The sequence below is a fragment of the Harpia harpyja genome, chromosome 19 (genome assembly GCF_026419915.1).
Source record: "Harpia harpyja isolate bHarHar1 chromosome 19, bHarHar1 primary haplotype, whole genome shotgun sequence".
NCBI classification, from domain to species: Eukaryota; Metazoa; Chordata; class Aves; order Accipitriformes; family Accipitridae; genus Harpia; species Harpia harpyja.
In genome coordinates, this window is record NC_068958.1 from 12,719,487 (window position 1) to 12,743,947 (window position 24,461).

General features: G+C 56.2%; 1 protein-coding gene across 3 annotated transcripts in view; it reads left to right on the forward strand.

Annotated features, from left to right (window-relative positions):
* The window catches only part of EXD3 (exonuclease 3'-5' domain containing 3), a 295,489-nt gene that overhangs the window by 239,309 nt on the left and 31,719 nt on the right, over positions 1–24,461 (forward strand). Inside the window, exons 21-22 of one of the 3 annotated variants that reach the window (XM_052815030.1) lie at positions 21,689–22,048; positions 22,178–22,757. The exons of the other annotated variants lie outside the window; for them this stretch is intronic. Of the exons in view, the coding sequence (XP_052670990.1) occupies positions 21,689–22,048; positions 22,178–22,276 (459 nt within the window). The 3' untranslated portion in view covers positions 22,277–22,757. Of the gene's footprint in view, positions 1–21,688; positions 22,049–22,177; positions 22,758–24,461 lie in introns of those variants that run through there. 3 annotated transcript variants of the gene reach the window in all.

Below are 24,461 nucleotides of genomic sequence, written 5' to 3' on the forward strand. Positions count from 1 at the left end.
TCGCACCGTGTGTCTGTTCAGGCCCGTGGGCTGATGCCATCAGCTCCTGGGAAGGTCTTTGACCATGAATGAACATCCCCTTTGGGGCCAGTGGGCTGTAGCACAGCCTGACCCAAGCTGGGGCCAGCTCCTGACACAAACTGCTCTGGATTTTGCTTTTCCCACAAGCAGTTATATTCCCCTGTAGCCCCCTGTCTGGGCTATTAATTACCCTGCTAATAGCTTTGAGCTGCCGCTTCTTCCAGGAGCTGCTCCTGGGCAGAGCAGCCGGGAGCATCTCCCTCTCCTCGACCTTCCCAGGGGTGCTCCCGGTTGGCTCTTCCCACGTGAGGCATGGACATGCAGCTCCAGCACAGCCTCTTCTCTGTCGCTGTGAGCTTGACAATGCATTCTCCTTCCTCTCCACCACCGCGTAATCAGCCATGAGCTAACAACCTGCCAACTCCGGGGTGTGGGACCCTGTTTCCCCACGGGCTTTCCCTTGCCTGGATCCCACCTTCCTCATGGAAGTGGGTGCAGAGTCCAGTCCTGTGCAGCTCATGTCTGACCCAGGTGGGGCTCATTACGAGTGTGCAGGCTTCTCACCCAGGAACAAAAATGCTGGGTCAGTGCAGCTTGGACATGATGCAGAGGGACCTGGGGTACTCTGCAGAGGGGGCTGCCGGAGGGGTGTGCAGGGTCCGTCCCTTGGTGGCTGCCATGGGGTCAGAGGGACCGCAGGAAGCAGTGGCCTGGGAGGGGATGCAGGGGTTGTTGGCAGTGGGGAAGTGCTGACAGCTGGCTGGGGAAGGGGATCTCTTGGAAAAAGCATCTGGAAGGGACATTTCCCCTGTGGGAGCTGTGTATACTTGGGGGAATAGATGTGCTGCTCTCCCTGGAAAAATGCTGCCTCTCCCGCCACCTGCCTGGCCCTGCCTGCCCAGTCAGCTTGCCTGACCTACAGACTGTCATTTTCAGCTGTTTTTCTCCCCAGATCTTTAAAATTGAGCACCACTGTGGAGAGGATGCTGGAGCCCATTCCTTCACTAGGACCCAGGGAGTTGCTGCCCCATGTTACTCCTTCCAGGACTTTAGGCTTCGCTGTGGTTGTACATGAATTACTCAGAGCCCTACCTTTCACCAGCTGCTTTCCCTGGCTTGTTGCTCCTTTTCTGCTCCTTTTCTGTATGATTTGTCCCTAAAAATAAGGGTGGCCCTCCCAGACCTGCCTTCCAGCTCCCATGGAGCTGCTTTTCCCAGCTCGCAGTGCCCAGGGCAGGTGACGCTGGGTTGGACCCTGCAAAGTAAGGCAGAATCAGACATTATTAAAAACCCCAGAAAGTGATTTCATTAAGGCCATAAAACAGCAAGGCAGCTAAAAGCAGATAAATCTACTAATTATTTGCTCATTAAAAAAGCCCTCCAATAAATCCTTTTAAGGTGATCCCATAAATCTCTCCAACATCATTAAGGCCAGTTGTCTTCAATTCTTATCTCCCCCCCAGGGAAGCCTTTTATAGGCCTACAAACACAGTGTTTTTAGGATTTGTATTGCAGATATAACCAAAGTTTGATGAGATCATCCAACAAAAGTGACCCTCTGTTCCCCGTGGCAGCAATCAGGGAGCAGCAGATCCTCCCTGGGGAGGCAGAAGAAGCCCCTAGGACTGGTCTGAGACCGTTAGCTCTCATCTCACGTCTCCAGGAGCCACTGCTGTGGTGTCACCAAGCCAGGCTTTCTGGAGGGCTGTACAGACACTGAGGCTTGGCCTGAGCTGCTACAGATGCCTTTTCCTGGCATTGCACAAGCATTTGAGCACAAGACAAGCCTGTTTGCAGCCAGTGGGCCTCCTGCACTGGGTGCATGCAAGGATTTGCCCACCAAAGGGCTGGGCATGGGACCTGCCTTGGCCACACTTGGGGTAGCTGGATGGAGCCCAGAGGGAAGGGGCCTTTCCACTTCGAGCTTCAGTTCTGGGTGTATGTGTTCAGGGGCCATCTGCGCAGCCCAGATCGTTTTGCTGAGCTGTTACTGAAAACCAAATGAGCCTCACACAGGTGGCTGACCCCCTCCGCACAGTTCAGCTGCAGCCTCAGGGGAACAGCCCAGCCCCCAGCCTAGACATGCTCCGAGGGCCAGTTCCCCCGGGGTGTATTAAAACCTGCAGGAAAAGCTTCCCTCATCCACCCTGCACGGGCATTTCCCCACTGGAAAAAAAAACCTGAAACCTTGAAATGGATGCAAGAGACTTTTTAGCATGCATTTTTTGCCCATGCAGGGTTGCTGCCTGAGATGGTATCAGGTGCCTTCTTCTGCAGCGCTTCCACCATCACAGCTTCGTTTTTCCTTTCCTGCAACCATGTCCAGCCCTCCTCAGCCCTGGGACTGCTCGCTCCCATCCCAGGGTACCTGGGCAGGAGCTGGCATGGGGGAGGTTGGCACCAGCTCCCCGCGTTCCCCGGCTGTGCTGTGTTCCTCTCTGCAGTGCCAGCTTTGCCTGCAGCGCTGAGTTCACAGCCCGTTTTCTAGCCAGCACCTGTATTACCAGCATTCATCTTAATTTGCTCACTGCAACAAGATGTCCTCGCTGGGGTCTCATTCTGGTGACACAGAGACTGGGACTAGCTGATGGTCCCAAGCTCAGGAGATCTTTCCTCCTTAACCAAATCACCTTTTGGGCACAGGGCAAGTGGCCGGGTGGCCTCTTGATGTCCCACCATTCAGCCACCTTGGGCGGAGAGCCTGACAAGCACCAATCATGACAGCAGCTCCTGGGGAGTCACTTTGCTTATTACTCCAAGCGATTAATTAATGGCTGCTTTGGCTCAGGTGTTGCTGGGCAGGAACGGACACAGCCCCAAGCTAGCTGGGAGCTGAGCAGCTGTGGCTGCACCATGTGTGGGCCCGGCTGGGGTTGGCGAGGACCCTCCAAGCCCTTGGCTGGGTGCAGGAGGGATGAGCATCCTTGTGCTCCGGCACCATACCATGGACCCACACAGCCTGTCCTCACGCCAGGGGGTACAGAGAGGAGTCGGGATGGTGCCTTGCAGTACATGCACCCTGCAGCATCTCACCGCTGGCCCTGGGGGCTGTGGGCTGTTCAGTCAGCTTTCAAAGTGAGATTTCCCAAGGGCTTTCAGTGTCCCAGCTCAGCAGCATTCAGTTATCTCCTTTCACCTACTGAGCTGGATCTAAAATATAACAGACATTGAGTGACAAGATCCTGAGCTTTGGCATCTGGATGCTGTATGTAAGAGATGCTCCGAGAGTTTAACTCCCAATGGTCCTGGGGGTTTGAGCAGGAGAAAGCTGGGTTATTTGTCCTCTCTCCCTGCTGAAATGGCAGTGACTTTATTGTCTGATTTTAGTTACTTTTTTGTCTGAACCTGGTGGCTTCCCAGCAATCCTCAGGATGTGTTTTATTCCTTTGTAGCTAGAAGTTTGCGAGCCAGCAGACGGTCGGTAGGAGCAGTGTGGTCTCGGGTGCTGGGAGCCCAGCTCCCACGGTCTGGGCACGGGGCCATTGCCGCAGCTCCTGGTGATGCAGCCACGCTGGAGCTGTCTCCCCCAATTACCCCGCACCCTCTCACCCTGCCACCATGGGATCGGGGAGCAGTTCCCCAAGCCAATGTCACCAGCAGCCTGATTTAAACTCTTACCAGCGCAGAAGTTCAGATGTGAGCCTGATGCCGCTGCTCGAACCTCGCCCTGTGTCCCCATCCCCTGCTTCTGCTCAGGCGGTGGCCGCTGGCTGTCTTTTAGTTTCAAGTTTTATTGCTCTGAGATTACGGGCCTTGCAAGGGGGTTGTTTCTAACCATCCTTCTCTTACTGAGCTGATGTGTCACTTGATTTTATGTGTGTTTTCCTGATAGGTTGTGCTTTCTGCCTGTGAAAAGTCTTGCATCTGTTTTATGGAGTCAGGCCAATTCAGCCAATGCCACTAAAATCCTCCGCAGGCACCCGGCATCCTTATCCCAGACACCCAAGAGTGTAATCACTCTTTCCAAAAAAAAAAAGTGAAGAAAAATGTTTATTTTGCATCTCAGCACATGCAAAGGCTCCAGTCTCCGGGCCAGGGCGTTAGGCAATCCTGGCTCTCCTGCAGGATGCATCTCCATAGAAAACTGCCTTTTTCTGAGACCTGTTGACTCAGGGTGATGCAGATGCCGTTGTGGACTCGCCAGACATAGCCAGGCATGCATGCTGCTGCGGAGGTGATGGGGGAGGCAGGAGACCAGCGAGCCCTGATTGGCACTGGGTGCAATGGCGTTTGGGTCCAGAGCCCATCACCCAGTCCCGGGGCAACAGCCAGCAATGACAGCATGGCTTTTTCATTGTCCATGTCACGGTGGCAACTCGAGCCACAACTTCTCCTCCCCGTGTGTCTGTTGGAAAGGACGTGGAGCTGTGCGGGCTCTCCCCCCACCGCCGCCGCTGCTTGCCAGGGGTGACAAGCCCCAGAGCTGCCTTCCCATGGCGAGATGCTGCCTGCCCCTGCCCTGCCCCCTCAGCTTCTCTCTGATGTGGCTGCCGAAGGATGTGGGGACAATAAAAGTGTGAGTACAGAGAGGTGCTAAGGTAGGTGAGGCAGTTGGTTTCCTGTTAGCACCAGTGCGACAAGACAGGGCTCTTCCCCGCTGCCTGGAGCGAGCCGGTTCCCAGCCCGCTCCCCGCACCACAAGCTCCATTTACAGTTATTTACTAAAACAACACAGAGTGTGTGAACTCCCTCTAGGCCAAAAATAACTGCCGCCCCATTAACTCGAACTGTTTGTTTGTTTTCAGCTGTTTTCTGCCCTTATCGCAGGCAGGGAGATGGCCTGCTGGGGGGCTGGGGAGGGGAGCAGGGTTATCGCCCCCCCCCCGCGATTGCTGGGGAGAGCCTTTGGGCTTTGAGCCCCCCTCAGTCCCTGCTCTGGGAAGATTTTGTTGCACTGCACAAAAAGCAGCAGCAACCAGAGCGTATCTGTGGGCTGGTTGGGTTTTTGCTTGGTGTGCAATGGGGGCTCCTGGAGGTCCCCCCCCCGCAACGGGGACAAGGCAGCTGGGTCAGAGTGAGATGTCCCCCAGCCCTGGCTGCTCGCCTGCTTGCCTCCACTGGTTTTTGAGGACCCGATTTGATTGTAGGGCTGCAGCAGAGGCTCGTGGCTGCCTGTGGCTGCAGGTGTCGGGGAATGGGGCCAGCAAATGTCCCTGTAGGTGCTAAGCAGGGTCCTAAGCAGGGTCTCAAGCGGGGCTGAGCAGCCCGAGCTGGGACTGCTGTGAGTGTGAGTGTTCCCGGGGAGCCGGAAGCCCCCGGACCCTTCCCAGTCCCTCCTAACCCCACCTGTGGGATGGGTTTTGCTCAGTTTTCCTGAGATATGCTGCGGAGGGAGATCCCCAAATAGGCATTAATTTTAATTCTTAGTCTTTAAGCCAGTTTTCGGAGCTAAGAATGATGGTTTTTACCCTCTCTGCCCCCAAAATCCCAGGAAACCCATCTTGGTTATCAACCAGCTCTAAAGTGAGGTAAAAAACTTCAAAATCAGAAGTCGCCGTGAAAAATGCCCCGGATGCCTGGATGGAGACAAACTGCTTTAAAGCAAAAAATAACACTTTTCCCATAATTGCCTGTGACAATATTTGCGTTCACATCAGGTAGTCCAGAGCCCATCCCTGCTGACATCCCCAGTGCTCCTTGCCGCGATGCTGAGCACACGCACCTCCCCGGCAGCCCTGGGAGCCCCCACACCTGCCCTGCCCAGCCGGCAAGGGCTCTGTGCATGCCAGCTCTTCCTTCTCATGCTTTTCAGTAGCTGCAAACATGTAGGAAGATTTGGCAGTGTCCCTCCCCGCAGGCATGGATTTGAGGGGGCAGGGGAGGACCAGGGAGGGCTGCGGTCCTTCCCATTACCCATCCTCACTGCCCGGTGTGTCGTGCTTTCTTCAGCCCACGTGAGAAGACATTAAACGGTCATCTCTGCCTCCCTGTGCAGTGGTCTGCTCTTTGGCTGCTTTTCTGTGGATGCAATCTGTGTACGGCTCCCCTTTGGCTCTTCTCTGCCCTGGCTTTTTCAGTTCAGTCCATGCATTTTGCTCCCTGTTTTATATGGCATAAGATGTGGTTTTTCCTTTTTTTTTCCCTCTTCTACCTTTGACAATCATGTTTATTTAGCAGGTGTTTCTTGCACTTAAGAGCACATGCGAATTGCAGCCTGCTCTGTGTCCATCTCACATTGCTGCTGTGGTGGGGAGGGATCTAGCAAAGTCCTCAGTATTGCTCTTGGGTCTTGTCAAGACAGCAAGGGTGGAATTTGGGCATCAGGGAGTGCTTCTGAAACCCCACACACCACGGGTGTCCGCAGGTTTCCCTGGGAGGGTACATGTCACCATCCCTTTAGGAGGGAGCAAAATGCAGCAGGACTCACCACCTTACGCAAGCACAAGTGACCTGCCTAGGAAAAACCAGGGGGTATTGCAGGGCGGTTAAACTCCATGTTTTGTCACTCCCCAGCCACGGCCAGAAAGTCCCTTAAATGGCCTGTTCCATGGTCAGAAATAAGAAGTTGGGTCTGTCATGAAGGAGAAGGGAATATTTTGTAGGCTGGGTGAAATCAGAGCGTGCCAGTCCTGTGCAGGTTGCTCTCTCAGCTACTTCTGCATCGCATCTGTGCGCTCTCACCTCCGCAGCGCGCTGGTGCATTTGGCTGCTTTGCAGAGGTTGTGGAATCTCTGTCTGCCTGATTAAAATTTCATAGGGAAAATTTCATAGGCTCCTTCATAGGGAGCCAGGCTAGGGAGTTCAGTAAAAATGGCTATTTAAAATGTCCCCAACATGCCTCATCCGAGGATCTCCAAGTACAGTTGACTTTGTGAGGAAGGGCCTGGTTCTCCACCCTGGGGAAAGGCTTCTCAGTGGTGGCCTGTGGGAGATATAAATTTATCAAAATGGTCTTTTTGCTTCTGTGAGGAAGATCTGGCCCTGTACAGAAAAATTACAGCCTTGCCTGAGTGCCGGCAGTCTCTGACAGACTTCCTCAATATAAACCATTGCATGCAATCGCTGTTGCACGAATGTCTGTGTGTTACCCTCACTAAGATAAAGTGGAAAAGTCAATGAAGAACTGATGGAGCTGAAAGAAATATTATCTAGGAGGTTATGGGCTGCTGTAAGTCACAAAGTGTGGAGCAAAGCCCTTTCTTTGGCAATAGCAGTAGCTGTTCAAGTTGATTCATTCAGGCAGGGAATGCCCCAGGCTGTGATTGTCATCCAAGATCATTTTATCTCCAGTAGCCTGTCTGTGGAGGAGGTTAATAGCAGCAGAGCTGGAAACTGAGCTTTGGGCTGTGGGGAGCACAGCAATAGGGAGATTTTCTTCCTGCTCAGGGTAACTGGAAGATTTTTCAGTTTGGGGTTTGGGTTGTGCAGAATGAGCTGCCAGCTTGGGTGTTTTATTTGTTGACCCTACTGAAATGTTTATAGTTCTCACCAACGTGATTTCTAATTTCAGGGTGTTCTTTCCAATACTTCTCTCCTCTTCTGACAGTCAAACATTTTTCCCACCCAGCAAGCTTCCTCTTACATGACAGATGAGGACGATTGCTCACAGCACATGAGAATTTCTCACCTTCTTATTTTACTGACAGTCTGCTCTGGTTCGGACTTGGCAGGTGTCCCTCTCTTCTTCAGTCTGTTCGCAATGAGACGATCGCCCTGTCTTTATCCATGGAAAGCCTTTTCCAGCCCTCTTTAAAGATGCCCTGATGTTTCACAAAATCTGTGACATCTCGCATCTAGTTTACCCTGGGGAAGGAAAGGCTTCAGGGGGATCCAGTCACAGCCCATGCCTGCAAGGGTGTTACAAGGCAGTCAGGCTCTGCGGGGAGGTTCAGGCTGAGCAAGAGGCCGTGGCTGTGCATTGGATGGTCACAGAGAGGTTTCCACTGTGGTGATAATTAGGCGCTGATGAGCTGACCTTGGTGGAGCATAGCAGACCCCTGGCTCTGCCCACTTGCCTTGTGCAGAGCAGCGGGGTGGTCCTGGTGGCGAGGCCAGCCCTGGGACCCCCTTAGCTCCCCTCCCTTGGGGAGCACCGTGCTCACTGAGCCTTGGCACTCCATAGGAAAGGATGGTCTGGGATCCCTAGCACGGCCAAGCGTGGCATGGCAGCCTTGGAGGCACTGGACACGTACCTGAAGCCTGGTGAGCTTCAGGTCTGCTGCCGTGGCCACAGCTCCCGTGGGTTGGAGGTGCAGTGGTGGGGTGCGGGTCAGCAGGACTGGTCCAGGCTTGCCGGGTGTGAATGTCACTGGGTACTGCTTGCACAGCACATGGATGCTCAGGTATGAATTACATTTAAGACCGCTGAGCCAGAGGATTCTCCCCCAGCACTTTCCTGGACTCATGTCCCCAGGAGACCCCGGCCGTGGGTTTCAGAGCTGGGCATCACAGCTTTCCAGGACAGCAACTTTGGCCCCAGTACACGTGATGTCCCCAGTGGCTCGGGTGATGGTGTTTTCCCTTCAGGCTTTGCAGAGTAGCAGGACACATTTATGGTGCTGTCTGGTACGGGAGGTTCCTCACTTCTCCTTTCTTCTCTGGGAAAATGTTCAGAGAATCAAAAATAATAAATTTTAAAAGACACAGTATTCTCTTTTTCTAGTTCAGGGAAGAAGTCAGTGCTCTGTTAAAGATAATGGAGGCATGGATGTTTACTGTGTGGAAGAAACCACACCTGGTTTGCTCCCAAGTCCATCATCTCCAAGGCCTCTGACAGCTCACACGGAATGAAAGAGAATCTGGAAATAGGGCTCAGCACAAAGCCTGTGCCTATGGTGCCTCGCTGGTCTGGCTCTCACTCCATGGTGGGCCCACCTCAAGCACCCCTCCCGGACCATTTTCTAAATGCATTTTGACAGCAGGGAGCTTTGAAGGCTGCCTCTGCCTCTCCCGGAGCAGAAATTTCCCCTTTCCTGCCTGATTGTGCGTCCCAGCTTCAAAGTGGTTGCAGAGTGCCTATGGCTGGGAAAACAGGCGTAAAATTAATTCGATGTGAATAGAGGGTCTGAAGACACTGGAGAGCAGGAAACGCCTGTGCTGGGCTTGTGTGTTGGCGTGAGCTATGTGCACAGGGGCTGTGGGCACCCCAGAGAAGCCCCAGTACACCAGTAGGTCTGGCTGCCTGCTGGGACCGGCAGCGGTGGCCGGCAGATGCCAGCACCCTTGTCAGCTCTGCTTGGCATCGTGCTCCCACCATGGGCCCTGCTTTCGGGGAACCAGCCCCTTGACAGGTCTGCAGTTCAGGGAGATTCGTCTCACCTTCCTGGACACTTTGAAATGTTGTGTGCTTCAGTATGGGCTATTCACCCATAACAGTGGTTTGGAGAGCAATAGGTCTTGGTCTCTGATGTCCCTAAATGCTGATGGGGAGAGTTGTCCTCAGCTGGAGTCTCTTTCTCCCCAAGGACAAGGAAGGGGTCCAGTGGGCAGAATGCAGTTGAACACAGAACTCAGGGCAGTTTGAGTCCTGTCCCCTGGGCCTCTGCTGTGCATGGTGCAGCAGGGAATGGTGGGAATAGGGCAGGGAGCTGAGGCAGCATGTCTGGCAGGCGAACGCATGTCCCCGTGCTCCCCTTGGCCTCTGCCAGGCTGCTTCCATGGGTGCAATATGGGGAGAGAGGGGGAAATGGGTTATTTCTGCCCATGGCATAAATGCAGACCACCTCACCAGCTCGTTCGCTGGAGGAGTAGCAGTGCCCACCAGCAGGACACTGGCCCCAGCTCCCGTAGCAAACCTCGCTGCAGAGCCAAGGGCACATTTTACCATTTGGCTTTTGCTCGTGGAGGGGTTTCAGTGCTGCAGTCGTGGTGAGAATTCACATGTGTTCCCGACCACGGTCTCATCCCAGCTGGGCTGGATGGCACTGCGGCTCACTCCGGATGCCAGTGCTGGGTGCCAGCCCTCGGTGTGGGGATTGGCACAGCCAGGATGATAGAGCAAAAACCCCCATTTGAGTGCCGCAAGGTATTTGAGCTCCTGCCATGCAGCAGGCTCACTTCCCCTCTTTCCTTTTGTCCCTTTGCTGGCTTTGGTGCAATCCTGCTCGCCAGTGCGTCTCTCTGCGGCACTGCTCACAGCCCCGAGCCTGGGCAGTGGGCTGAGCGAGGTGACAAATACCCGGACACCAGGACTATTGTTTATTTACTGTCGCAGCCCTGCAGACCCCCGGCTGAGCCTCTGGGCACTCTGACCACTTCATCTTTTTGTTTCCTTCTTCACACATTTTTCTGGAGGCTGAGTTTTCATATCTCCTGTTTGTTTTGAATGCCGGGGGTGGGGGGTGGGGGCGGACACGCGACTGCAAATTCCCAGCCTGGACCATGCTGAGTCCGCCGCCTGCGCGACATGGGGCAGGGGGGTGTGAAAGCGCCTGCTGAGTACATGCTCACGTTGCAACAGCGAAACCAGACGCCTGCAGCCACCCCACTCTTCATGTGGTCACAATGGCTGTGGCCCCCAGGGGAGCAAAGCAGCTCCCGAGCCCCCACTCCGACATGCGTGGGCAGGCGCCTTCAGCTCCTGCAGGACCTGGCTGCAGCATTTTGGGGAGGATGCTACGCTGGACTCACAGCTGTAACCGGAGGGAGGAATTGGGTGCTTCATCTGTAGGGGGTTGGGGAAGAGGGAGGTGGGAGCAGCCGGGAGAGTTCATCCCAGACAGGATAGTGCGTAAACCTGCTCTTGGCACGATTTTATTTTGGCACAAATTTTCCTCCCAGCCCAAGGTGGCTCCGTGGCTGCTCAGTTCCCTGCGGTTCATTGCCAGCAAACCCAGCCATGTAGGGGGTCAGGGCTGGGCGAGCATGGAGGGGACACATGTCCCCCAACAAACCCCAGCTCTGGTTCACAGGATGGTGTTGGGCTGGGCTGGACAGAGAAGTGAGCTCTGCAGGGACAGGCTGTGGGGACTGCTTGCTGTGCCATTGCAGATGCCGGCTGGAAGCAGCCAGCTTGAGCAAGGATTCATCTGTCCTGAGTCTTCCCATGTGATTTTGTTGGGCTCCGGTTCTGGGTGATGCTCAGCCAGGCTGATGGTACTTGGGGGAGCACGTCCCACCAGAAAGCCCCAACAGCACCCTCTCCTTAGCCTTTATTTCAAAACAACACACAAGGAGTTTCATGCCAACCTCAGCAGCTCCAGCACATAGTTGTCCTGTGTCTCAGCACCAGTGTAGAGAGTCCTCTGGGGCCCTGGCCTAAAAATCAGAGCACTTTTGGGTGCTCAGGGTTGTCTGGCTTTGCCCTCTGCCTCTGAGGTCACTGAGCCGGGGCTGGGCGCGCTGCCCGGAGGGTTCCTCTCGCATCCCGGCCGGCTTCAGCTGTCGCAGCCGTCTCACCTCTCCCAGCTGGCCTTTCCTTGACCATGCTCAGGACCTCCTCCCTTTCCTTCCCACATCCTCTCCTGCCATTTGGGAGCAGATCCTGTTTGTGGTGGACCCCTGAGGGTTTCACCCACTGGGCAGTTCCTTGTTTCTGGCTGCCGGTTTGTCAGATCCGGTTGGGGTTGTTGTTTTTTTGACCAATTCTTCATACTTTTGTGTTTTCATTTCTGTTGCTGCTTTGCCCCAGGTGCCCTCCAGAGCAGCCCAGCAACACACCAGGGTAAAGGCAGGCTGAGGACGTGCACGCACGTGCAGGAAGGGCAGGAAGCCGGGTGCAACTACTGCCTGGCAGCACGGCACAGTGCCCAAACCGGAGCCTTTGGTGCTGGGCTGGCAGAGACAGGCCCACGCTCCCTGCCAGGTCTGCCTGGTGAGAAGCACAGGGACAGCAGGATGGGGTCACACCAGGCTCCGTCTCTGTCGGAGCCTCCAGCAGGTTGGAGCTCCCTGCAGGGACCCTGGCTTTCCTCTCCTTCCTGCAGAAAGCTCGAGGAAAGGTGAGGCTTGGATCTGCAGAGATGCAGCAAGTGAGCTGGATTCACTTGCCCATCATTTGTCCCCAAGTAGGTGTCAGCAGGTACCTGGGGAAGTGGGGTCACCCCTGCCTGCGACAGTGGCACAGGCTGGGTCCCAGCTGTGCCTTCCCCAGGGTCCTGGAACTGTGCCGGGGTGGTTCATAGCAACGTGGGCAAGGCGGGAGCACCCAGGCTGGCCTGAGCACCCTGCACTGTCCTTAAGCATCCAGGCTGGCATTACCAGCCATGCTGATATTAAGCACCTAGAGTGGCCTTAAACACCCAAACTGAAGTTAACTCCTAGACTGGTGTTAAGTAAGTAGCTGGACTGGCATAAGCACCCAGGCTAGCGTTAGCATCTGGGCTGACCTTAAGGACCCAGACTGGTGTTAGCATCCAGGCTGGAATTAGCTCCCAGGCTGGTGTAAAACACAGGCACCAGCACCCCAGGCTGGCAGGAGCACCCAGGCCAGCATCTCTTGACTCCCTGGATTCAGGGGGAGAAGGGCAGGATCGGGCTGCAGCAAAGCATGAGGCTAGAAAAGGGTTTTAGTTGGATTTGGTTGAGCTTGCAGGAGAACAATAATGGCCCTTGTAGAGCTGAGGAAAACCTGGAGGGATTTAGAGTAAAGCCAGCAGCTATTCACCGCTGACGGTGGGGTCCTGGGTGTCTGACAGGCCCTTACCATATCCCTCTGGATCCTCATGTCCCCCAGTTAGGTGGCAGTGCCTCCTCCAGGGCAAACCCCCTCGCTGCTGGCACCCGTGGGGTGCCGCAGGGCGCAAGGCGGCTGCAGCCCGGGTGCTGCTGCCTGCTAGGCCCAGGCTAGCCACCATGCCCAGCTGGGGCACGGGGTATTTCGGCATGGCGGGGTGCAAAAGCCAAGCACTAAGTAGGGCTGCCGGACTTGGGGGTGACAGCAGCTGTGCTACTTCGGGCCCTCTGCAGCAGGGCAGCTCCCCAGGGCTCTGCCAGCTCCCTGCCTGGCCTTTGGGGACAACGTCAGCAGGAACTGGTTTGGGTTAATCCAAACTGCCTGTCCTGGGTGCCACAGTGGCACTTTCTCAGCTCCTGACCCTGACCGAATCGACAGCACTAACCCCAGCCGGCCTCTCCCCGGCCCACAGCTGCCCCCACGGGAGCAGCGAGAGGGGCCGTGCTGAGGCTGCCACCACGTTCCCCTGCAGGTCTGGACCCTCCAGCTGAAACAGTTTCTGTCTCCTGAGGGATTTAGGGGCACTGCTCCTGTTCACAGCCCAGGGCACAAATCTTCTGGCAGGCCAACAGCCCTTGCATGCAGTCAGCCTGGGAGTGGGTCCCAGTGGAAGCTGCAGTGGCCATGCCAGAGGCTGCCATCCCCAGATGGGCCAAGTGCCGGAGGAGCCATAGCGTGGCTTTTGGGAGGATATTCCTTGGGGAATGCTGAGGTGCTGCAGCATTGGGGAGTAACGGGGTCTTTCTCAGTGTGTCCCTTTTGGGGTGCCTTGGCCTTGGCGGTGAGTAACCCCGAAGCCTGGAGCAAGGCCTGGGGGCTTTATCCTGTGAGACCACCAGAACAACGGAGGGTTAAACCGCACCGTACCCGCTCAGCCAGGAGCATTTTTGCCACTTTACTTTCTCCCTGCTCTTGCAACACAAAGAGCAAAGCTGCCAGTTTGCCCGGAATGACCTCTGTGCCCTACAGACCTAACCCCTTCCTCAAAAAGACAAAAATCCCATTGCCTTGCACCTCCATCTGTTTAGCGAACAGTTTAACCTAACAAGATTAGTATTCGAGGTCGTCTCTTCTTCTTTTACGTTTTTCCCCACCGTTTGCAAAGAAAACAGCATTAGATTTAGGACAAAAGCTTGAAACCCCTCATTTGTAAGTAGCGCAGCCTTTGGAAACTGTTTTGTTCCAAAGTTATCTGGGGAAAGGGCTTGCGAATCCTCCCCTAAAGCAAACAGGAGTCGGCCAGGGGGCTCGGCCCCGGGGAGGATGGAGCCCAACCCAGGGCATCTGTGCCCAGCTCTGCCCACTGTGGGGTTGGGGAAATTTTGTCGGTTTATTCCCCCCAAGGAGGTTTGTGAAGAGAGAGGGTTGTGGTAGCAGGGAGAAGCTGCGTTGGGGTGGCTGCAACAGGAGGCAATCGGGATTAGAGTTTCCGTGTTCCCCCATAGACACCCTCCGGTGATGTTCCAGCACATACCTCCATCCCTGTTGGGAAAGCGTGGGGAGCACAGGCTCATCGCCAGAGGTGATGAATGCAACTGCCGCAGGAGGAGGGTCATGAAAGAGCAGTGAGCATCAAAGCCAAATTAACCTGAGAGGGGACGCAAGTGCTTTTTATTTTATGTGTGTGCACGCTTGTTCCTTAAACACCATCACATCCCACCACAGGCCCCTTCTAGCAGGCTCAGCCACCCGGCCCCCCGCTGCAGCCTGGCACTGCCCAGAGGGGTGACGGCCTAAAGAGTCCCCGGGGAATTGTCATCAGGGTTGGGGGAAAAAGGTGAAGGGTTTGATTTTCATTCTTTGGGACTGTTTTCCCCTCCCTCATCTCCCGCCCACCCCCTCCCTTTTTGCCACATTGTGCTGAGCTTGAATCAGGCCTTCACAAAGGGGATTAGAGGCCGGTTGCTGATAAATAGCAAAGCAGGTTGGAAGCGTGGGAACCAGCCATGGCGCAGCGCGGAGGGACATTCCTGCTCCGGAGGGCCGGGTGGGAGCAAAAGTCCGGGCTAACCCCGGGTCACCCGGGGGACCCAGCGCCTGAGAAGATTTGTTCGGACACTGGCTTTTGTTGTGCACAGTTCCGTGTCAGCCCAGCGTGTCTCTCGCTGCTATTGATGGGGAAGGAAAGCGCTATTGTCAGGCGCCCGAGGCCCCCCCTTTCACTCCTGCGCTCTTGGGGTGACGTCAAGGTGGTACGTGGGAACCCGACCGGCCAGCCTGGAGCAGGGCGAGCAGTCCCGGTGATGCTCCAGATCTGCTGGCCCACTTGCAAGGCGAGGAGAGATGCTTGAGGGGTCCCTGGGAGCTGAGCATCGCCTGCGGGGCCAGGAGCTGTGCTTTGCCCCTTGCAAGCTGTCCCGGTGCTGCCGGGAAAGCCGGGGCCAGGCAGGACAGATGCTCCAGCAGGCAGCTGGGTGGGAATGTGGAGGGCGTTTTTCTTTATCTCAGCGCTGGCGTTATCAGTGAAATTTCCCAGAGGGAGGGGGTGAGGCAGGATCATGCCAAAAATTCATGCCGGGAAATGGCTGCTGGATGAGAGTGCAGCCACCCAGCCCTGTGAATCCCAGGGGCGTCTGCAGTGTCAGCTCTCGTCCCACCTGGACACCTGCTGATGGCTTGAGCATTCCCTCATCCTCAGGCTCTTATTTGCTGTCACAGTTTTAATCTGCACCTGGAGACCCTGAGAAAGGTGGGAGAAGGGCCCAGGGCTGGGTCTGACCCACCCCTCGGTCCAGCTTCTGCTCCGGCCTCTTTTCAGGAAAAGGACAGGCAGGGAATTTCCCCAATGAAGCACTGAGCAGCTAAATGAGGCTCAGCTGCTTTGCATCTGGCGCCAAGGCTCGCTACAGCATCGCAGAGCATCTGGGGACAGGCAGCGTGCCAGGGAGGGAGCCTGCTGGGAAAATCCCTCCATCCCGCCTCCAGCTTTTCCCCCTGTGACCTGACAGCGAGGAGCTGCAGGTGACCTTGAACCCTGCAAGCTGCCTGGTCCTGGTCGGGCTCTGCATGTTTCATCTACCATCTCTCGTCTCAGAAAATGAGCTGAGCACCAAGACTGGGGCTTGCTCCCAGCCCTCATTTCTCCTCTGAAGCCTGATTTTGCTGCCGAAGGCTTGCTGAGAGCTGAGGCTCCAGTACCCCATCCTCTAGGGTCCGTGCAGGGACCACCAGGGCAGGGGTGGCTCCAGATCCGCCCCCAGAAGCTCAAACAAGCTGAAGCCAAACAGTCTAAACAGCCATATGCAAGTGGGACCCACAGGCTTTGCGTCCAACAGAAAGGCAAATAGGGGAGACTGACAAATATATTTGCTGCCGCTGGCTCCTCCAGCTGCATCCCACCGTGTCAGAAGTTAAAACAAAAGCCTCCTCCATGAGCTGGGATTACCCTGGAGAAACGGGGTAGCCCAAGCAGGACAGCGGGAACGTGGCTGCTCTGCTGCTGAAGATGCACACTGCCCTTCCTGGGAAATCTGTGTGGGCAGCCGTGGAAATGTTCCTGGAGGTCACTTGGGAGTCTAGGAGCTGGAGAGGCAGTGTAGCTCTGTTAGGGCTGGGCAATGGCCAAGTTTTTTTCAAAGAGCCACGAAAAAACAGGACCGGCTTCCAAGAAGCAGGATTTTCAGCACGCGCTGGTCTGGGTCCTTCCTGGTGGGTGGAAGGAGTGAGTCGCCGCCTGGCCGCATTTTCGGGGCCTTGCCCAAAATGCCTCCCTGGCCCCATGCATGCCTGAGGGCAAGGACCCACCATGCTGCATGCCACTGCCACAGCTTGCTTGTGCCCGAGTGCTGACTCAGCACATGGCAAGCCTGGGGTGTTCCTGGTGAGCCTCGGAGCATGTACAGATGTGGGGCAAGGATGGGGATGGCGATGGGGATGGGGATGAGGACAGGGATGCCCTCCTGCTCGGAGCAAATGGGGTGCTTTCAGACACATGACCCTTGTTCAGGTCCCTGCACAAAACCAGCCATGTTGCCCAGGCTCCCCAGGACACCCGCCCCACACTCTGCCTGTCCACCTCCTCTTCCTCTCCTGTGGGCGCAGAGACCCACAGGGCTGGAGGGAGCTGGGGTGGGAAAAGCCTGAGACAGCCGAGTCCTGCGCGTCACAGTGTTGTCCTGCACTGTTGGTGCGTGCCTGGCTGTGGCACATGCCGCAGGCACGGAGAGGCAACTCCCCAGCACTGGGAAGGGGATGGTGCTCTGGGTGAGGATGCTTCTTCCAGCCACTGCCCTTTGGGTGCCCAGCCTGCTGCAAAGGCATCTCCTGCAGCCTCCATCAGCCCAGCACCCACCCATCTGCCTCAGAAACCCTGCGGGGCACTGCATCACCCACCCCCAGGCCAGGCTGAGCCCCCCTCGGGTGCTCAGATGAGCCGTCAGACAAACATTATCTCCGGCCTCTCCCACCACGGCTCACCCCTGCAGACTTGCTGAAGGGACCCAGCCGGTCGCTGGCAGCCATGGGCTGCTGTTGGATTTTTCTATAGAAAATAAATAGTCCTGCAACAGGAGAGGATTTTATTATTAGTATTAGTATTATTATCAGGCTATCAGAGTCACCAACTTAGCCCTGCCTAATCGAATACAGCTGTTTCCTGTGCACTCAACAACAGGCCTGACGCTCTGCTGTCCTCCCGGCCGGTTTATTTAAATAGGTAAGATCCGGATTTCCGGAGTGAAACAAACAGCGCCGGACACCTGGACCGCTCCAGCCCTGAACCCTCTGCGCCCCGGCAGTGCCCCCACTGCCTCTCTGAGCCTTCGGTCCCCTTTGGGGTCTCCTCTGCCACTGTGACGGGGCAGGGACGGCTGGAGAAGGCGCTTGTGGAGGTGCTGCTGGTGGCTGGTTTTATGCCTTTATTCCGGTGCTGGGAGAGGGCCAAGTGCAATTGTCCCCTTGTCCCAAAAGACCACATTTGTCTGGCTGGAGTCTTTAAGGCATTTGTCTGGGACACCTGAGGATCAGACCTCTCCGTTCCATCAGTGGGATGCTAAACCCATGTGCCCCTCACACAGCTCTGCAAACCGTGGTGCTGTGTGTCCCAGGGGAGAAGAAATGCCCTAAGTCTGTCTATCTGCGATGAGTTAAAAGGATAAATAGTAAATGTGAGAAAAGGCAAGTAGCCAGGATGGCTGGGGTTGGCAGGGGAAGGCAGGCTGGGAGCATCAGTGTGTGTTAAGACAGACTGTCAGGTTTTGCTGGGCTGAGTTTTGTGACTATTTTGCAGGGTTACATTAAATTTGGATGGATATTAACCTTTCAGTTGCTGCAATCGTGCAAAACAATTCAATTAACAAAAGGTGCTAATTGCTTCCTTTTAACTGGTGTTCAACATTTGACCAGCCAGAAAGCAGGCTTGAAAACTGGGTTTCTCGAGGATACCTCACTGGGACTCGTGAAGGCACATGGGGCAAACTCCCCGGGACTTCTAAATGTCCCAGTGTGACAGATCTGAGCTGGGACAGACAGGACGGGTGTGTTCTGCTCGGGCACGGATGCCTTCCTCATGAAGGGGTTGGGTCAGACCAGAGAGGACCGTCCTGCCAGGGCTCCCCTCCCCCGTCATCCCCGACCCCATCGCCAGCAGGTTTGCAGCTCGTGATGCTCATCGGTGGCAGCCCCATGTGCCGGGAGCCACGGTGGCTCTGCTGCCTGCGGCCCTCCCTCAGTTCAGAGCCCCCCTTGCCCGCAAGCGTCACCGTTCCCACAGCTCGTCCCTTTGGCTCTTTGCAGAAGAGCCGTTTGGTGCTGTGAAAACTCTTTGGTGTTAATTACTGGCTTTTTGGGTGCAGTTACGTGACATGGTGATGCTGATGTGTCCTGACACCATGTGCCCATGCGGTGTCCGTCCCAGCATTGCATTGCCCAGCTGGGGCATTGCACCGCCGGCCTCAGCACAGGCAGCTGAAGTGCCAGTATACTCTTTGTCTGGTTTGTAGGATTTGGATGGGGCTCACATGGCTCCCCGGGGTGGGTCAGGCTGCCACTGCAGCCCATGTCCCCAGGCCTGACGGCCCCAATGGCACCGTTACTGCTCCCTGTCAGAGCCGGTGCACGCAGTGATGCTGCTTGGCGTGCGCCCAGCCCGGGCCGTGGTCCCTTCCAGTGCCACCACTGGGATGGCACCCATGGGTGGGTGGTTCCCAGCGACGGCTCGGGTCAGAGCTGCCCCCGCAGTGCAGAGCTGGGAGCCGCATGCAGCTAACGCCGGCAGTGTACGGCTGCCATGGGGCAGCTCTCGGTCTGGGCTCACATGGGAATCCTGCAGTCAGGGTGCTTCATGTGAGCCTGTTGCTTTCCCTTTCTTATTTCTTTTTCTTTTTCGTGTCCTTTCCCTTTTTCTTTTTCTTCTTCATTTTCTTTCTATTTTTCTCTTTCTCTCTTTCTTGTTCTCATTCTCTCCCAGCTTTTCACATGACCCAGCTGTGCTCTCTTTGCAGTTCATACCCACCAGGCATCTTGTTTAATGCTACTCGTAAGGATTCACAGCCCTTTGGCAGAGGTATCACTCTGTCCCCATGCCCAGACACCCTGACCTAAGTTGTGATAGTGAAGCCTTGTCACCTTTATACCAGAATCCAAAGATAAGCTGTAGCAGGACCATAAACTGCTGGGTTGTTTGCCAGGATGATGGTGAGCTTCCCTCCCACCTGGGCTGGTGGTCAGGCAGGGTGGCCGGGACGGTTCCTTCAGGCTTTAAGGCCGGGGAACCACCTCGTCATCCATCATGGGCAACACCAGGGTGGCACGGATGTCTGCCTGCTGGGATAGATGGCTCCCCATCCCGGCGGGCTGGTTTTGCATCGGCACAAGTTAACAAAAATGAGCGGAGTTTGAGCAAACATGAACGAGAGCAGGTGCAAGCCCAGCATCCTCTCATTTGCAGAGGGAACCAGAAGAAATCCTGGTGCTTCAATTTCTCTGCAGGCACCTGGGAGCAGCCAGATTTTGGGGGTCCTGAGCACTTTGCTGGTGACTGCAGAGGTGACAGAGGTGACTGCTGATTCCAGGACAGAGGTCCTCACCCACCACCCCCCTCCCAGCAAGCGGGACCTTGCAGGGCAGCCAGGTTGCCAGCCATTTGGTCCTGGCAGCGCAGGGCCAAGTGCCGATGCCGGCACGAGTGGCCGGTGACGGGGGTAGCTGCCGTGAGAGGGGAGTGATTTGCACCTCCAGGCGGGAGATGAAAGAGATGCTGGCGCTTGGAGATGAAAGAGCCGGCAGGGCCGCGGCGCAGGGCGAGGACGGGAGGTGAGGGGAAGCCCCAAGAATTGTTTTTCTTCTCATCTCTGCCGCGCAGCAGGACGGTGGCAGCCAGTGCTGGGCTTTCCCAGCGCCGTGGCGGTGCGGGGCCCCGTGCCGAGCCCCACGCCGCAGCACTGTGGTCCCATCCCAGCTCCCGGCTGAGATGCCGAGGTAGCAGCGGGACCCGCTGAGCATCCGTCAGGGCATTGCATGGAGGAAGGGAGGCTCTGGGGGTGTTTGTCAAAGGAGAAAGGGTGCAGGGGGGTGTTCTGCTCCTGGCCCTGCCCGTGACAGTGCTGGCTGCTTGGGGTTGTTCCTGTCACCCAGCATCAGGTGCCATTGTGCAGCAGTGACGCAGCAGTGACACAGCCTTGGGCGAAGTCTCCATCTCTGTTTTGTGCATGGTGAGGCCGGGGACAGGACTCGGTAGCTTGTCTGAGAGTGGCAGGGGAATGGCAAACCTCAGTGTCCCAGTCCCTGGGACTCCTGTCCCCAAGCAAGAGCATTCCCGTGTCACATCATCACGGTGCATCATGCAGTGGGAGCCCAGCATGACTAGTGCCCTGCCCTGTGCTGTGCCATGCTGCCATTGTACACCATGCTCCCTTTAGCTCAGCCCTGGGGTTTCGGGTGCAGGTGCAGATTTGGCTGCGCCAGGACCACCTGGGTGCTCTCCACAGGGGTGGCTGTGTGTCGGGCTGGTCTTTCAGTGTCTCCTCTGCCATCTCCACTCAGACTCTGTAATTCAGCAGGGCACAGGTAGCACCCGGGTAGGTCCCCTTTTATCATGGGGGGATAATAATCTCTCTTTAGCCTCTCCTTTGCCCGAGAGTAAAACTGGAGGAGCAGGAATCCTGAGGGCAGTCAGAGTCACCATGAGCTGAGCGGTGTCTCCTGGGCTGCCAAGGATGCTCTGCTTTAGAGGTCCCTGTAACCTTCTGCATTGGTGTGGTTTGTCCCTAATGGCTCATGCAGAGCAGTGAGGGCAGAGGCTGGTGCTCTGGCAGATCGGCACCCACACCTTCCCCAGAAAGCCTTGGACTTGGAGGTTTGGACTTTGACTTGCCTTGGACTTTGAGGTTGAGCCTCCAAGACCAAATGGCAAGCTGCTTCCCTCCAAAGCCTCTACCCAGGTACCTGATGAAGGCCCATTTTTCATTTCCATGTATCATTTTTGTATGCAAGAACTTGTGTGAGGGCCTGGGCTGTTGGTTTGAGGAACCTCAGCCTTGCAGGTACCCGTGAAATGGGGCTGAGCAGGAGAAGCTCCCACCCAGCTGCTACCTCCAGCCCTCCCTCCCAGGGCAAATACCGAGTCTGCTTGCCCTGGGCTGCTCAGGCAGAGCTCAGAGGGTTTTATCCTCCAGCCCTGGCCCTGTGCATCCCAGAGCTCTGCTGGTCAGGGGCCCTGACCAGCAATGGCCACAAGAAAAGAACAGTGAGGAAAAGGGCACTGAGCCCCCTGACATAGCAGGTGGGGACCTGCAAGGCTTCAGGGACCCGCAGAGAGTGTTGGGTGAGGATGCTGATGGAGCCAAAGAGGTCTCCAGCTTGGCATCTGCATGAACCGGACCGCAATGTGCTCATCACTGCATGGTCTGAACTGAAAAATGGGGGTGGGGAATCACTTGTTTCAGCTTAAAATGTTGCATTTGAAGTTAATTTTCCTTGCCTCAAGGTGGCTTGGTTGGTTCTGAACCTCTTTGAAATGATTGGGTTCAGGTGGACCTCCGCAGGGGAAGCGGAAAATCCAGAGCCGTCCTCTAAACCTATCTCTCCATTTGTGTCTCCTGGCTGGTCTCCCGGCAGGTCCGGGGCTGCTGCCTGCCCCGGGAACGAGTGTGCTTGCTCAGACGACGCTGTGCATCTCTCATGCTGGATCCAAGCGTGCTGGACATTTGGAGCTGGGGAGGAGCTCTGGGCAGCGGGGCTGGGCTGAAGGCAGTGGACAAACCCTCCTGGCCACTCCTCTCTCACAGCTGCAGCAAGTTTGACAGTGCTCTGCCTGCCCCTCCCTGGAGAGCATTGACCTCTTCAGGACCTGTGGGATTCAGCTGGCACTGGGAAGCCTGGGGACGATGGCCAGGGGGACGAGGGTCCCGACTCAGCTCTGCGCCTCTCCTCTGCACCAGCTCTCCCTCCTCCTGCCTCATCCGCCCTGGCTGCTGGGTAAGGATCGCTTCCCACCTTGCACAAAACTTAACACCCGTGGCCTTGGCTCAATTTGTGGCTCAAGGGTACTTCTGAACTATGGACAGGCAGTGCTAACTTGCCCACATGCTCGTCTCCGTTACACAGACACATGTGTGCAGAGGTGCTGCTGCAGTCAGTGCCAGTGCAGCGGACAGGCTTTGCCCTCACTGCCGCAAGCGCCAAGGCATCTGTGTCGGGCGATGAACTAAATCTGCCGCCAGATTTCCCAGCCCATCTGCTGGACACTAAGAGTGAACCAAGAGTTTTTTGAAACCAGCCCAGAAATGCACCAGGAGACAGCCTGCGTTTATCATGCTTCTGCTTCCCCCTGAATTCCAGTCCTCTGACATGTTTAGATCAAGCCTGATGACCCAAATCTGACTGCAGCAACTGGGAAAAAAAGTGACCCACTGAAAAGAGCAGCCCAGGAGAGCAGCCACGTGTGCTTCAGGCCACCCTGGGCCGCTGCACCCAACCACACCACAGAGGAAAGCAGCCAGGCAGCACCGAACCGTTTCACCAGTTTTAATTCAATTACTTTGCAAAACAGCGTGTAGCACCGATGACACCTTCATAGCATCCCATGGAAGCAAAACAGCTCTGGAAGCTGTTGCCTGCAGCCTGTGTGAAACAGCTTAGTGGGCTTGGGCCAGGATCTAATAAACATGTGCGTGCAATGCAAAAACCACCTGCCTCTTTGCAACGGGACCCGCTGACAGAGCTGGGGGAGCACCCCATCCCTGCCCCACACTGGGAATGGGCCAGCAGCTAGTTGGGGGACCTGGAAAAGTCCCTCAGCCCTTAGGGACAGGCAGGTTGTGGGAGCTGCCTTCACAGCTGACTGCAGGTGGAGGCAGGCAGGGAAGGAAGCAATGGGCGTGGGGGGGCGGTGAAATGGGCACAAATCTCTCCTTCCTCCTGCTTTCCTCGTTAGAAGCATGGAGCTGGTTGAGGCTGCAAGGCAACAAGTGAGTGTGGGATTTGTGGGGTCTTGCAGCCATGTGGGAAGGCAGGGATGTGTCACCAGGTGTGGGACTCTTCAGGCATTCAGCACTTACTGTGACCCTAGGCACCTCTGAAGCCCACTTCCCTGAGCTGTCAAAGGTCTCCAGCAAAAAGTGGGGCAGACCAGATATTTCTGAAGTGAAGAAATCAGGAAAACTTTTCTTTTTCTCACACACAGCCCAATCTCTCCTCTAGCCCCTTCTTTATCTCGGCATCAAGCAGCTGCGATGGGCAGAAGCTCAAATTGCCATCCCAGACAGGTCTCATTTAATTAAAAGCCTGAGCAAGGAGGATGTTACTCCAACTGTTCATCTTCTCAGGCGATGTCTGCCAATGTCTGGGGCAGGGAAATGTGGTCCACAGTGATACACGTCCCATCCCTGCTGCTGCCATGTTTCCCAGGGAGGCCATCGCCTGCTGTGCTCGGTGCTCTTAAAATCTTGCCGCTCTGGATGCTGACCTGGGGCCTCAGGTGTTGTGCAGATGGGTTTTTCCATGGCTGGGTGATGCTTTCCCAACCTCACTTCCCACCTTTCAGGGCAGCCTGAAGGGTTGTGGGAGTTGCAGTCATTACAAATCCCAACCTGCTTTGGTTAGCAGTGCGGGAAGAACCAGCCTGAGCCCTGCAAACTGCTTAGGGGCAGCCTGGGGTGAGCTGCAGCGGCTCCAGTGGCTGAAGGGGGTCTGCTGTCCGGGGACCCCTGTCTAGGGGACAGCTGAGGCAGCGTGCCCTGAGGGGGAAAGGCTCCCTGCAGCATAAACCCCACGGGAGGGAGTCCCCCTTGCACCTCTACCCACAGCCCCATCCATCCCTCCCCGGGGGGGACAGGCAAGGAGGACCCCAGCCATCTCGGGGTCTGGAAGAAGGACCCCTCACCCTGGGTGGGCTTCCCCTGCTCCACTCCACTGGGGCTGCATGCCTGGCTGGCCCCCCACTCATGGAGCCTCGTCCTCCCCCCCGGAGCATCCACTGGGGCTCAGCAGGGTCTGCATGGAGCCAGTGGGGCCGGCTGGCCCCAGAGCCCCTGCTAAGTGCTTGTGGGGTTGGGTTTTTTTCCACTCCTGGGAACCAAGCATCAGCTTTTGTTTGCGAACAGACCGTAGCTTTCATGTGAAAAGGTTAGTACAGTATGTTAGTTCCTAATGAGGGGATAATAGAGTCTGATTCTCACACCCCGGGGACTGTGAGGTGACAGCAGCACGGGAGAAGGGTATTTAACACCTTCGCCCTGGGAACCTTTTCCCTTCCCAGCCGGAGTCCCCGGGCCTTGCCAAGAGCAGAGAGGAGGAGTGCATTGCAGCACCTTTGTCCCAGCTTCCCTCTCGTGCCCCGATCCCATCCCATCAGCACACACGTCCTTGCGGTGGGGGCAGCCAGCGGAAG